This window comes from Bos javanicus, chromosome 13, assembly GCF_032452875.1.
Source record: "Bos javanicus breed banteng chromosome 13, ARS-OSU_banteng_1.0, whole genome shotgun sequence".
Classification (NCBI taxonomy): Eukaryota; Metazoa; Chordata; class Mammalia; order Artiodactyla; family Bovidae; genus Bos; species Bos javanicus.
Genome location: NC_083880.1, coordinates 17,185,613 through 17,197,899, shown reverse-complemented (window position 1 = coordinate 17,197,899; position 12,287 = coordinate 17,185,613). Strand labels below are relative to the sequence as shown.

General features: G+C 48.3%; 1 protein-coding gene across 2 annotated transcripts in view; it reads left to right on the top strand.

The window, feature by feature from the left end:
* Positions 1 to 12,287, top strand: part of FBH1 (F-box DNA helicase 1) — a 37,278-nt gene that overhangs the window by 21,173 nt on the left and 3,818 nt on the right. For both annotated transcript variants that reach the window (XM_061435774.1, XM_061435773.1), the window contains 7 exons: positions 443 to 579; positions 7,414 to 7,513; positions 7,602 to 7,723; positions 8,144 to 8,219; positions 8,809 to 9,006; positions 9,491 to 9,616; positions 11,768 to 11,874. In XM_061435774.1, the coding sequence (XP_061291758.1) occupies positions 443 to 579; positions 7,414 to 7,513; positions 7,602 to 7,723; positions 8,144 to 8,219; positions 8,809 to 9,006; positions 9,491 to 9,616; positions 11,768 to 11,874 (866 nt within the window). The remainder of the gene's footprint in view (positions 1 to 442; positions 580 to 7,413; positions 7,514 to 7,601; positions 7,724 to 8,143; positions 8,220 to 8,808; positions 9,007 to 9,490; positions 9,617 to 11,767; positions 11,875 to 12,287) is intronic.

Sequence of the window (12,287 nt, the reverse complement as noted above, 5' to 3'; positions counted from 1 at the left end):
TGTGACTTGGTAGGTTATCCTTAGGCCCCAAGTTATTATATTAAAGAGGATAATTTGCATCATTTTATATTTGCCTCTGTGATTTCTTAGACACAGTCGCATGTTCAGGAGTAAAAATAATCTGCATTCATAGGATTAGAAACTGTCTGTTATAAGCTTGTTTCTTCAGGACTTCTGGATGGTTCGTGGTTAGGACACTGCAGGGGACGCGGGTTCAATTCCTGGTCAGGAACTGAGATCTCACATGCCTCGCAGCATGTCCAGAAATAAATACATGAATGAAAATTGTTTCCTTGGACTGAGTGCATGTGCCCTGCAGGGAAGGATGCCTTGCCACCCAGTGTGCAAGTGTTCTCGCCCTCTGCTGTCTTCCCTTTGGTTTCTTTTTGCTGTGTGGGTGGGCCTTGCATCAGAGCGCTTACTTGCCCCTTCTGGATTGCAGCCATCATGAACATCGTTCTGTCTCAGCCCTGTGGGAAGATCTTCGTGGGAGACCCCCACCAGCAGATCTACACCTTCCGCGGCGCCGTGAATGCTCTGTTCACGGTCCCTCACACACACGTCTTCTATCTCACACAGGTAAGACTCTTCTTTGCTTCCCAGCCCCCAGACGCATGTACACACACACACACACAACACATACACAAGCCTGTGTGGGGCTCCCCACCCCGGTTTTCCAGTGCTGCCTGTGTGCCGGGCCCTGTGCAAGGTTTTGCCTGAGCTCACAGCGTGCAGCAAATCCATGCCTCTTAAGTAGGGGCTCTCCGTGGTTCTCGGGGGTCTGCAGAGTCAGAACGGTTTTCAAAATAGTCACTTGCCTTTTGCGCCTTGTTGACATTTGCACTGACGATGCAGAGCCTGTAGTGGGCCGTGGCCTCAGTGCCAGCCCGCTCTTGTAGTCTCTATTCTTCAATGCAAGGCGCTCACTAAGAGCATCCCTGATAGCAGAGGGAAGAAAGTCTCTGTCCTGCAGACCCTGAGCCCATCTCTCCAGCAGTCCGTGTGCAGAATGGGAAGGAGAGGGACACCCTTCTGCCCCTGCAGTGTGCCGGCCGCTCTCTCACCTGGGGCACTTCTGTGACTGTGCTGTGAGCTCCACCGGCTGCTGCTTCCTTTTGTACTTGAATGAACAGTCGACAGACCAACTCTGGTTGTTCAGACTTGGGGATTTGGCATTTTCTCAAGAATGAATGCGATAAGCCGCGTCTTCAAGGGGAACAGCTAACAAATGTTCATTGCCAAAAAAGTCTTGCTTTCAAGTGAAATCCAGATTTTGAAAAATTGGTTTCCAGCACGAGCACAGCAACCCTTGGAGCCTTGATTGCCCGGAAAGGCTCTTAAATACTCCACTGTTTTCTGCAACCATCTGTGTGAAGCCGTCACACCAAGCTGGACACCCACAGAGCCCCAAGAATCGGCTCTCCTAAGCTGGGAACTAAAGACATTTGCAAAAATGTAAAAGCAGTGCCACTCTTGTCTCTAAAATATTTTTTTGGAGGGGAGGAGACTACAGTTTTTGAGAAATGTGTTCTTTGTGTTTTCATGTAATGAGATTATTGTTAAATTAACTAAAATTGCTAACGTGGTAATTGTAGATAGATAAAACTCACATAAATACAAGCTTCCTTGGGTCCTCACTAGTTTTCTGAAGCATGAGGAAGTCCTGAGACGGAAATCTGTGGGAACCACTGGTTTTAGGGAGCTCCCAGTTAGGGAGCGTGCGCGGTGCCGGCACACACGGACGTCATCCGCACCGTGCATTCTGCTCCAGGGAGCCCTGGGCCCCAGTCTGTGACGCTGTTCCCCAGGCTTTCTCTTACCGTTTGCTCTAGCGATCTAGGACGACGTCAGCGCAGAGGAATTTTTTTTAATGGATGTTTTTAGTTTCAGATTTTAGCGATCTAGGACGACATCAGCGCAGAGGAATTTTTTTTAATGGACGTTTTTGGTTTCAGATTTAGAAAAAAGTCAAGAAGACAGTACGGACAGTTCTTAAACATGCTGCACTCAGCGTCCTCCAGTATTCAGGTGATGAGTTTGCCACAATTAATGTGTCAGTGTGGGCACATTATTATCAACTAAAGTCTGCAGTTTATTCAGATTCCCTGGTTCTTACCAAATGTCCTTTTCCTGTTCCAGACTTTTATTCAGATGACCCCACTGCATTTAGTTGTCAAGTCTTCTAGGCTCCTGTTGACTATGCTCTGTGGTTTCTCCAGCTTGCCTTGGTCCTGGTGACCTTGAAGGGCACCATTTAGGTGTCTTGTCACATGCCCCTCTGATGGCATTTGTCTGGTGGTTACACTGATATTTGGGTCCATACCATCAACATGATTTACAATTGATGATGTTGTCTTGGTGCCCTGGCTGAGCTGGGGTGTGGCAAGTGATTCTACTGTGACGTGACCCCCCCACCCACCCTCACCTCTGTCTCCCCTTTCCACACTATGTGCCCTGAAAGGAAGTCATGGCTCACAGCCCTCAGTTAAGAACAAGAGTTGGAATATCCACATTGTTTGGAATTCTTCTGTGAAGGAGATACTTTGTCTTCTCTTCAGTTTATTTATTTATTCATTTATTTGTTTGTATCAGCATGGACTTGTGGATCTTGATAATGTGGGGATGGCTCACTTAGAATAGGAAACATCAAGATGATGGAGTAGAGAACGCCATGAACAGTATGAAAAGGTAAAAAGATATGACACCGAAAGATGAACTCCCCAGATCAGTAGGTGCCCAATATGCTGCTGGAGAAGAGTGGAGAAATAGCTCCAGAAGGATTGAAGAAACTGAGCCGAAGTGGAAACAGCACCCAATTTTGGATGTATCTGTTGGTGAAAGTAAATTCCTATGCTGTAAAGAACAATACTGCATAGGAACCTGGAATGTTAGGTCCATGAATCAAGGTAAATTGGAAGTGGTTAAATAGGAGATGGCAAGAGAAAACATTGACATTTTAGGAATCAGTGAACTAAAATGGACTGGAATGGGCAAATTTAATTCAGATGACCACTATATCTACTGCTGTGGACAAGAATCCCTTAGAAGAATGGGAGTAGCCCTCTTGGTCAATAAAAGAGTCTGAAATGCAGTACTTGGGTACAATTTCAAAAACGACAGAATGATCTCTGTTCATTACCAAGGCAAACCATTCAGTATCATAGTAATCCAAGTCTCTGCTCCAACCACTAATGCCAAAGAAGCTAAAGTTGACCGGTTCTATGAAAACCTTCTAGAACACACTAAAAAAAGATGTCCTTTTTATCATAGGGGTGAGTAAAATTCACTCAGTCATGTGTGACTTTGCAACCCCATGGAATATACAGTCCATGGAATTCTTCAGGCCAGAATACTGGAGTGGGTAGCCTTTCCCTTCTCCAAGGGATCTTCCCAACCCAGGGATCTAATCCAGGTCTCCCACATTGCAGGCGGATTCTTTACCAGTTGAGCCACTAGGGAAGCCCAAAAATACCAGCGTGGGCTATCTCTTCTCCAGCGGATCTTCCTGACTCAGGAATCAAACCGGTTCACCTGCATTGCAGACAGATTCTTTACCAACTGAGCTTTCAGGGAAGCCTCATCATTGGGGACTGTAATGCAAAGGTAGGAAATCAAAAGATACGTGGAGTAAACGGAAAGTTTGCCTTGAGTACAAAATGAAGCAGGTCGAAGGCAAACAGAGTTTTGCCAAGAGAATGCACCCTAGCAAACACCCTCTTCCAACAGCACAAGAGACAACTCTACACATGGACATGACCAGATGGTCAGTACCAAAATCAGGTTGTGTTCTTTGCAGGCAAAGATGGAGAAGCTCTATAGATGCTCTATATAGAAGAGAAGTTCTATATAGATGGAGAAGCTCTCAGCAAAAATAAGACTGGGAGCTGACTGTGGCTCAGATCATCAACTCCTATTGCAAAATTCAGACTTAAACAAAGTAGGGAAAACCACTAGGTCATTCAGGTATGTGGAGAAGGCAATGGCAACCCACTCGAGTACTCTTGCCTGGGCAGTCCCATGGATGGAGGAGCCTGGTGGGCTGCAGTCCATGGGGTCGCTACGAGTTAGACATGACTGAGCGACTTCACTTTCGTTTTTCACTTTCATGCATTGGAGAAGGAAATGGCAACCCATGCCAGTGTTCTTGCCTGGAGAGTCCCAAGGATGGCAGAGCCTGGTGGGCTGCTGTCTATGGGGTCGCACAGAGACACAACTGAAGTGATTTAGCAGCAGCATTCAGGTATGACCTAAATAAAATCCTTTACAATTATACAGTGGAAGTGACAAATAGATTCAAGGGATTGAATCTGATAAAACTATGGATGGAGGTTCATTGCATTGTACAGGAGGCGGTGATCAAAACCATCCCTAAGAAAGAGAAATGCAAAAAGGCAAAATGGTTGTCTAAGGAGGCCTTACACATAGCTGAGAAAAGAAGAGAAGCAAAAGGCAAAGGAAAAAAGGAACGATATATCCATCTGAATGCAGAGTTCTGAAGAATAGCAAGGAGGGACAAGAAAGCCTAAGTGAACAGTGTAAAGAAATAGAGGAAAACAGTGGAATGGGAAAGACTGGAGATCTTTTCAAGAAAATTAGAGATGCCAAGGGAACATTTCATGCAAAGATGGGCTCGATAAAGGACAGAAATGGTATGGACCTAACAGAAGCAGAAGAGATTAAGAAGAGCAAGAATATACAGAACTATACAAGAAAGATCTTAATGACCCAGGTAACCATGGTGATGTGATCACTCACCTAGAGCCAGACATCCTGGAGTGCGAAGTCAAGTGGGCCTTAGGAAACATCACTACAAACAAAGCTAGTGGAGGTGATGGAATTCCAGCTGAGCTATTTCAAATCCTAAAAGATAATGCTGTGAAAGTGCTGCACTCAGTATGCCAGCAAATTTGGAAAATTCAGCAGTGGCCACAGGACTGGAAAAAATCAAGTTTTCATTCCAATTCCAAAGAAAGCCAATGCCAAAGAATGTTTAAACTGCTGCACAATTGCACTCATCTCATATGCTAGCAAAGGAATGTTCAAAGTCCTGCAAGTTAGGCTTCAACGGTATGTGAACTGAGAACTTGCAGATGTTTAAGCTGGATTTAGAAAAGGCAGAGGAACCAGAGATCAAATTGCCAACATCCTATGATTGTTGGATCATAGAAAAAGCAAGAGAATTACAGAAAAACATCTGCTTCTGCGTCATTGACTATGCTAAAGCCTTTGACTGTGTCAATCACAATAAATTTGTGTGGAAAATTCATTAAACAGTGGGAATATCAGACCACCTTACCCGCCTCCTGTGAAACCTGTATGCAAGTCAAGAAGCAACGGTTAGAACCAGACATGGAACAACAGACTGGTTCCAAGTCAGGAAAGGAGTACATCAAGGCTGTATATTGTCACCCTGCTTATTTAACTTACGTGCTGAGTACATTATGAAAAATGCTGAGCTGGATGAAACACAAGCTAAGATTGCTGGGAGAAATATCAATAACCTCAGATATGCAGATGACACCACCATTATGGCAGAAAGCGAAGAACTAAAGAGTCCTTTGATGAAAATAAAAGAGGAGAGTGAAAAACCTGGCTTAAAACTCAACATTCAAAAAACAAAGATCTTGGCATCCGATCCCATCACTTCATGGCAGCTAGATGGGGAAACAATGACAGACTTTATTTTCTTGGGCTCCAGGATCACTGCAAATGGTGACTGCAACCATGAAATTAAAAGACACTTGCTCCTTTGAAGAAAAGCTATGACCAACCTAGACAGCATGTTAAAAAGCAGAAACATTACTTTGCTGCCAAAGGTCTATCTAGTCAAAGCTATGGTTTTTCCAGTAGTCATGTATGGATGTGAGAATTTGACTATGAAGAAAGGTGAACGCCAAAGAATTGATGCTTTTGAACCGTGGTGTTGGAGAAGACTCTTGAGAGTCCCTTGAACTGCAAGGAGATCAAACCAGTCCATCCTAGAGGAAATCAGTCCTGAATATTCATTGGAAGGACTGATGCTGAAGCTGAAACTCCAATACTTTGGCTACCTGGTGGGAAGAGCTGACTCACTGGAAAAGACCCTGATGCTGGGGAAGATTGAAGACGGGAGGGGAAGGAGACAACAGAGGATGAGATGGTTAGAAGGCATCACCAACTTAATGGACATGAGTTTGAGCAAACTCTGGGAGACGGTGAAGGACAGGGAAGTCTGGTGTATGCATTCCATGGGGTCGCAAAGAGTCGGACATGACTGATCAACTCTGAACAGCACCACTTAGAATAGTTCTGTAGCAGCAAAGTACTACTTGCTGAAAATCTCCCTCTCCTTCAACTGTGTTCTTGCTGGTCACCCAAATGTATAGTACTTATTTACCTCAAATTATAAATGGGTGGGAAAAGGCAGTAAACACCATGAGTTTGGGCAAAAGCACTGACTTTCCAGCTGCAGAGGTCAAGGAATTAGTGCGTTGGGCGCTGCTTTGAGGGTAGGAAATTATTTTGCCACATGCAGTGGGCGGGGACGGGGAGGGGGCAGGAAATGCTCAGGACTTTGTGATCTTTCTCACGGCTTGTTAAGTAGAGCAGTGGTTTTATTTGTTTATTTTTTCCCGATAAACATTGTGCTCAGTACAGTAAGGAATAGCTGTGGGTAATGCTGTGTGTTGTAATGTCCACTCTCATCTCATCTGTGGCCAAGCATTGCAGAAGCAGTGCTTTCCTCAGTGGGGCAGTGGCTTTACATTGGTGTTGAAGGAGCCTCAGGGGGCAGGGAGTTGCACCCTCCCTCCTTGGTCTTCTGTGTGTAATTTATGTAATTTATGCTTCTTCTTCAGATGGTGTTTGGAAAGAATGAGGGATTTGCTTAAAAGGAAAGTCTGCTGCTGGTCTCAGGAAACAAAGGAGCTGAGAGGGTCCTGAAAGTCCATACCCCACCTTTTTCTTCGTGGGTTGTTCTTCCTGTTTGCGGCGAGGCACAGGGCTGTATGAAAGTGTGTGGCAGAGGATTCATCTGGCAGAGAGAAGGGGCAGGGGAGAAGGGTTGGAGGCCAAGCAGGTGAGACATGAGGTGGGGGTTTCTGAGCTATGCTGGGAGCAGCAATAAGAGAGTGTAAAAAATGTGGTGGAAAGATTGTCAGTTTGGATTCAGGGGCAAGAGATAAAGACAGATAGGTCAGTCTCAGGTTTCAAGATAGAAAATTCTGTTTTGAAAACTTAGAATAGTGATGTCTGCCACTGAGGTTCCTGTTCCATGTGAGTGGCTGTGCAGTAGGGAATTTCCAAGGACCCTCTCAAGGTTGGACGAGCCAGGGATGCGCAGCACGGTTTGCAGAGGCCAGGCCTCGGTGGTGACGGCAGTGTGTTCTCATTCTTTGGTGGGTGCTGACGCCATCTGTTCTGTTCTTCTCCCAGAGTTTCCGGTTCGGTGTAGAGATAGCCTACGTGGGAGCTACCATCTTGGATGTCTGCAAGCGAGTGAGAAGGAAGACATTGGTTGGAGGCAACCATCAGAGTAAGGCTGCAGTTCCTCGTATTTGTTACACAGATTAGCTTCCCTCGTTGCCTGGATCGGCCCCAGAGTTTGTGCTCTCTCCTTCAAGGTGGCATCCGGGGTGACTCAAAGGGGCAGGTGGCTCTTCTGTCCCGCACCAACGCCAATGTGTTTGACGAGGCTGTCCGGGTCACAGAGGGAGAGGTGCCTGCCCGGATTCACTTGATTGGGGTAGGAGTGCATGTCTGTCCTCTGCTCTCACTCGGAAACCTCACCCACACACAGAGCCGATGAAAGTGCCCCTCGCTTAGACTCATCCTGCACACAGGAGTTGGGGTAACTGTCCTGCGTCTGCGCTGGGAGACACTCCCTCCACCTGTTCTGCTCCAGCGAGTCCTGTAAAGTAAGGCCCAGCAAGGACCGCGGACCTTTTCCCCTGCTCTCTAGAAAAAACTCCGTGCCCTTCTCGCCTGTGTGCATACACAAAAGCTCGCCACATTTATGCTCTGGGTGCAGTTTGAGAGTCTGTTCCAAAAAGCCAGCTCATTTCAAAATCCCACCTGTACATCCTCTTTACATTGTCTTGTTAACAACAGTAATGAAAACAAAAAACGAAAAGAAGCCCAAAGTTTCACCAGCAAACTTTTTCAGGGGATTAAATCGTTTGGATTGGACAGAATCATTGATATTTGGACACTTCTCCAGCCAGAGGAAGAACGGAAGAAACGTGAGTACTGCCTGGCCGTGTGGGGCAGCCACAGGCACCCTGGTGTCGGGCAGGAGGTGGACGGGCGTGTTGAGTCGCTTTTTGTCTGCCCTGGAGGAGCCGATATGCTGCTTCTGGCAGCGGCACAGTTCCTGAGGCCACCTGTTCTCAGAGGCGGTGACAGCTCTTTCCAGGACCTGTTCTCGGGAGTCTAGATCTCTCTCTCACACACTGGCCCCGCGGCCATCATCCTCACCCTCTTTCTGTTCCGTCTGCCTGAGGACCTCACACGTGGTGACTTCTACCTGGGCCCTGTGTGATCGTTTCTAACACTTCCATAGCACACTTGCTTTTTCATTACCGCATTGTTTGAAATCCCCGACGAGCAGGGATCTCAAGGGCAGAGCTCTTGACCCCAAACTTGACGCACAGGCCACTGTGCTAACTCACCCCGAGGCCCAGGGCAGGTCATTGGTGCCGTCGGGCCTGGAACCAGGTCTCCAGCTCTGAGACCATTCATTTGTCTCATGGTCTGTTAGGAATGTGGAACTGCCACCACCGAGCATGGGTGCAGCTGTGTCCCCCTGACCCACACGCATGTTCCCTCTAGGAAACCTCATCATTAAGGACAAGTTCATCAGGAGGTGGGCGCACAAAGAGGGTTTCAGTGGCTTCAAGCGGTACGTGACCGCAGCTGAGGACAAGGAGCTGGAAGCCAAGATCGCGGTCGTGGAGAAGTACAACATCCGCATTCCAGAGCTGGTGGCGAGGATAGAGCGGTGCCACATAGAGGACTTGGACTTTGCAGGTGAGGACATGGGGCAGGGGCGGCCTCTGGGGCTCTTGCCAGCGTGGACTTCACTTTCTGGGGCAACCACACCAGCGAGGGGAGCCGGGCTGCCTTCCTCCCGCCCCTCCTCTCTTTCTGCTCTACTTCCAGCGGGAAGAAGGGGCTCCTGAGCCCCAGCTCTGCCAGCCACCGCGTGAGCCTGGGCAAGCTCCCGCCCTCCCCTGGGCCTGTGTCCCCTCGTGTGCAGGCAGTGGGTGGCAGGTGGCGGCCATGAGCTCTGGGCCAGACTCTGCCGTGTACTCAGCCCCTGCAGTGGGCTTCTCATCCCCCTCACCTGTTTACTGTCTCCCTCCCTCCCTTTTTTTTTTTTCAAGCTGAGGTTCCCTTTTCTGCAGAGCTGCACCCAGGCAAGAAAACGCAGTTAGGGCAGCATACACTTTTCTCCCCTCCCCTGTCTCCCCCTGTCTGCCCTGGCTGACGGTCGGCTGTGTTTCTGCTGCAGAGTACATCTTGGGCACCGTGCACAAGGCCAAGGGCCTGGAGTTTGACACCGTGCACGTCCTGGACGATTTTGTGAAAGTGCCCTGTGCCAGGCACAACCTCGCACAGCTGCCCCACTTCAGAGTCGGTGAGCACACGGAGTCCTCATTGTGGGGCTGCCTTGCTTTTTCCGGGATGGTGTGGCCTCTTGGAAGGATCCTCCTAGAACAGAAAGGTCCTCCTGGTCCTCAATTTATTATTCTTAGACTGTGGTTTTTAGAAAAACTGAGCTTCCAGGGTCTACTTCCGTCAGGCTTCTCCAGGGGCAGGTGGGCTTATCGCGTCTTGGTATTTCCCCATCAGACAGAAGCTCTAAATCATCGTTTACCTACCTACCAGGGTGTTCTTCCTGTAATTTTTTTTTTTTTTTTTTTTTTATTAAAGAGGCCTGAGAATCTTAAAAGGCATCAGTGTACACTATCATTGGCTTCTTTTGTATCAGTTTATACTTGAGGCTACCTGTTAAACTCTAAGCATTGGTGCTGTTTGTTTGGGGTTTAAGTCTTAGAATGAAACCATTTGAAGTCTTCCTATAAACAGACAAAATGTCTCTCTTAGTCATGGAGTCAAAATTTGGGTCATAGCCTGCATGGGCAAGCCCCAAATAGAAATACTAAAAATTCCTTATCTCTGACAAATATATTCCTAAAACAAGAGGAAGACATAGTGTTGAACATATGTTGCTGTGGAGCAGGGAGACGCAGTAGCCACAGAGAGATACCAGCTGCTCTGTCTTGAGGAAGTGAAGTTTATTGAATAATGTAATAGAGTGTGGCCACATGCAGCCCTTAGCACAAGACTGTCACTGTGCGTTAGGATTACGGCCAGACTGTTAGCAGTCCTGCTCTCTCATTGGTTGGTGCCAAAGGGGCCCCTCCCACAGGCAGCCGGCTGTCAGGGAGCGACTTTTAGCGGTCCATTCAGCCAGCTGTCAGTGGAGTGGTGGTCATCAGGAGAGTGAGGTAAGAGGCGGAGCCTGGCTTTCTCCCTGGGGCCCTTCAGCTCACCCATCCCTGGGCCAGCACGTGAGCCAGGGACCCAGGGAACAGGCTGGGGGCCTTGTCCTGCAGGGCTCCAGAGCCTTCACCAGGACTGCACCGTGGCTGGGCGCATGCCTTGAGGTGGTGACCCGGTCCCTGATCCCCGCCTCTGAGACCTCACGGCAGCGGCTGTCTGCATGTGTCACCGTCTGTGGGGCCTGCCCCCACCATACTGGCAGCCTGCAGAGCCTGAGGGCCGTTAGGGCCTGGGTGCCCGGCTCCCTCAGTGATGACAGCCGCACAGGGTCTGGAGGCCTGGCCCTGAGGGAGCCACCAGATGAGATCTGCCTCCCCTCAGCCAGAACCTGAACTCAGTGAGTGACGGTTGTGCCTGGGGACTGTGTCCTTTCTTGTCAGAACAGAGCATAATATTCACTTGGTGGAGGTTTATAGGAGCATGGTTCCCTGACCGTGACCTGATCTCAGGAACACAGGCTCTGCCACCAAGATGTTTGCAACAACTCGCTCATTCCTCCCTCCCCTTCCCTAGAAAAGGGCTTTGCTGAGAGCTCTCGGGGAGCTTGGGCTGTTTAGGGCACAAGCCATCCAATTCCTTGCAAACCCTGCATTAAACTCTTCTCTGCTCCAAAGTTCAGTGTTGTGGTGTTTGGCCTCATCCTGTGCCCACCCTTCTAGGGCGGATGGCACAGCTCCTCTTGTGTTCCCAGACCCCCGACGCCTTGTGGAGGGCTCCTGTGTGCAGGCACTGACAGGGCAGAAACCGTGCAAGCCCATCCAGACTGGCTGAGGGAGAGGGAGGGCGTTTGGAGGGAAGAGCATAGCCCCCGAGACAGGAGCCTCAGGCGCCCTGGGTCCCTTGTGTGGCTGTGGCTGAGGTCTGTCTGTCCAGGGACTTCACCTCCATCAGCCTGATTTCTGCCAGCCTCCTGGTTGCCAGGATGATGCTCCAGGCACGTCACTGCTGACCATGCACCAGGTGCTGGGTGACCAGTGAACAAGCCCCCAGGACTTGCCAGAGGCAGCACAAACGAGAGCTCAAGGTCCTGCGTCCCTTGTCTTGTAAGGGTTGTTTGTTTCTGGAGTTGGTGTTGGTAGGAAAGCTTCATTTATGAAGCCAGCAGATCTTTAGGGATTTTTGCGGGGTGGGTGGGGAGTAGTAAATGTTTAGATGAGGACATAAATTTTTGTAAGCAGGCTTGTGTGTTGATATTTTTTTTTTTTCCCTTTTCTTTCTTTAGAGTCGTTTTCTGAGGATGAGTGGAATTTACTGTATGTAGCAGTAACTCGTGCCAAAAAGCGGCTCATCATGACCAGATCTCTGGAGAACATTTTGACTTTGGCTGGGGTAAGCACAGACAGTTGTTTGCTGACTCCTGGTTTATAGATAAGCCTGGCTTTTCTTAGTCTCTAAACCAGTACCCCAGAGAGTGAAGTAGGAGAGTAAATCTTATGTACAAATTCTCTACCTGTTGTGTGAGTTTCTGCATGAACTTTGATCTTATGTATTCTTAGAACCTGCAGCGTCATTTTCTTGTAGAACCTGCGTTACGGTAGTGGTTAGATCTGTAACAGAAGCAAATTATCACATTGGCAGTTGATAACAGATGGCTTGTAGAGTAGTGATACCATTTCACAACATGGGTTATATGAGGAAATCTGAGACATTTTAATATTGAGACAATGATATATTGCAGTCCTACATCTGCGTATGTTTGGAGTCCATGTCTCTGAAACACCAGGGACTTTTCTTTCATATCC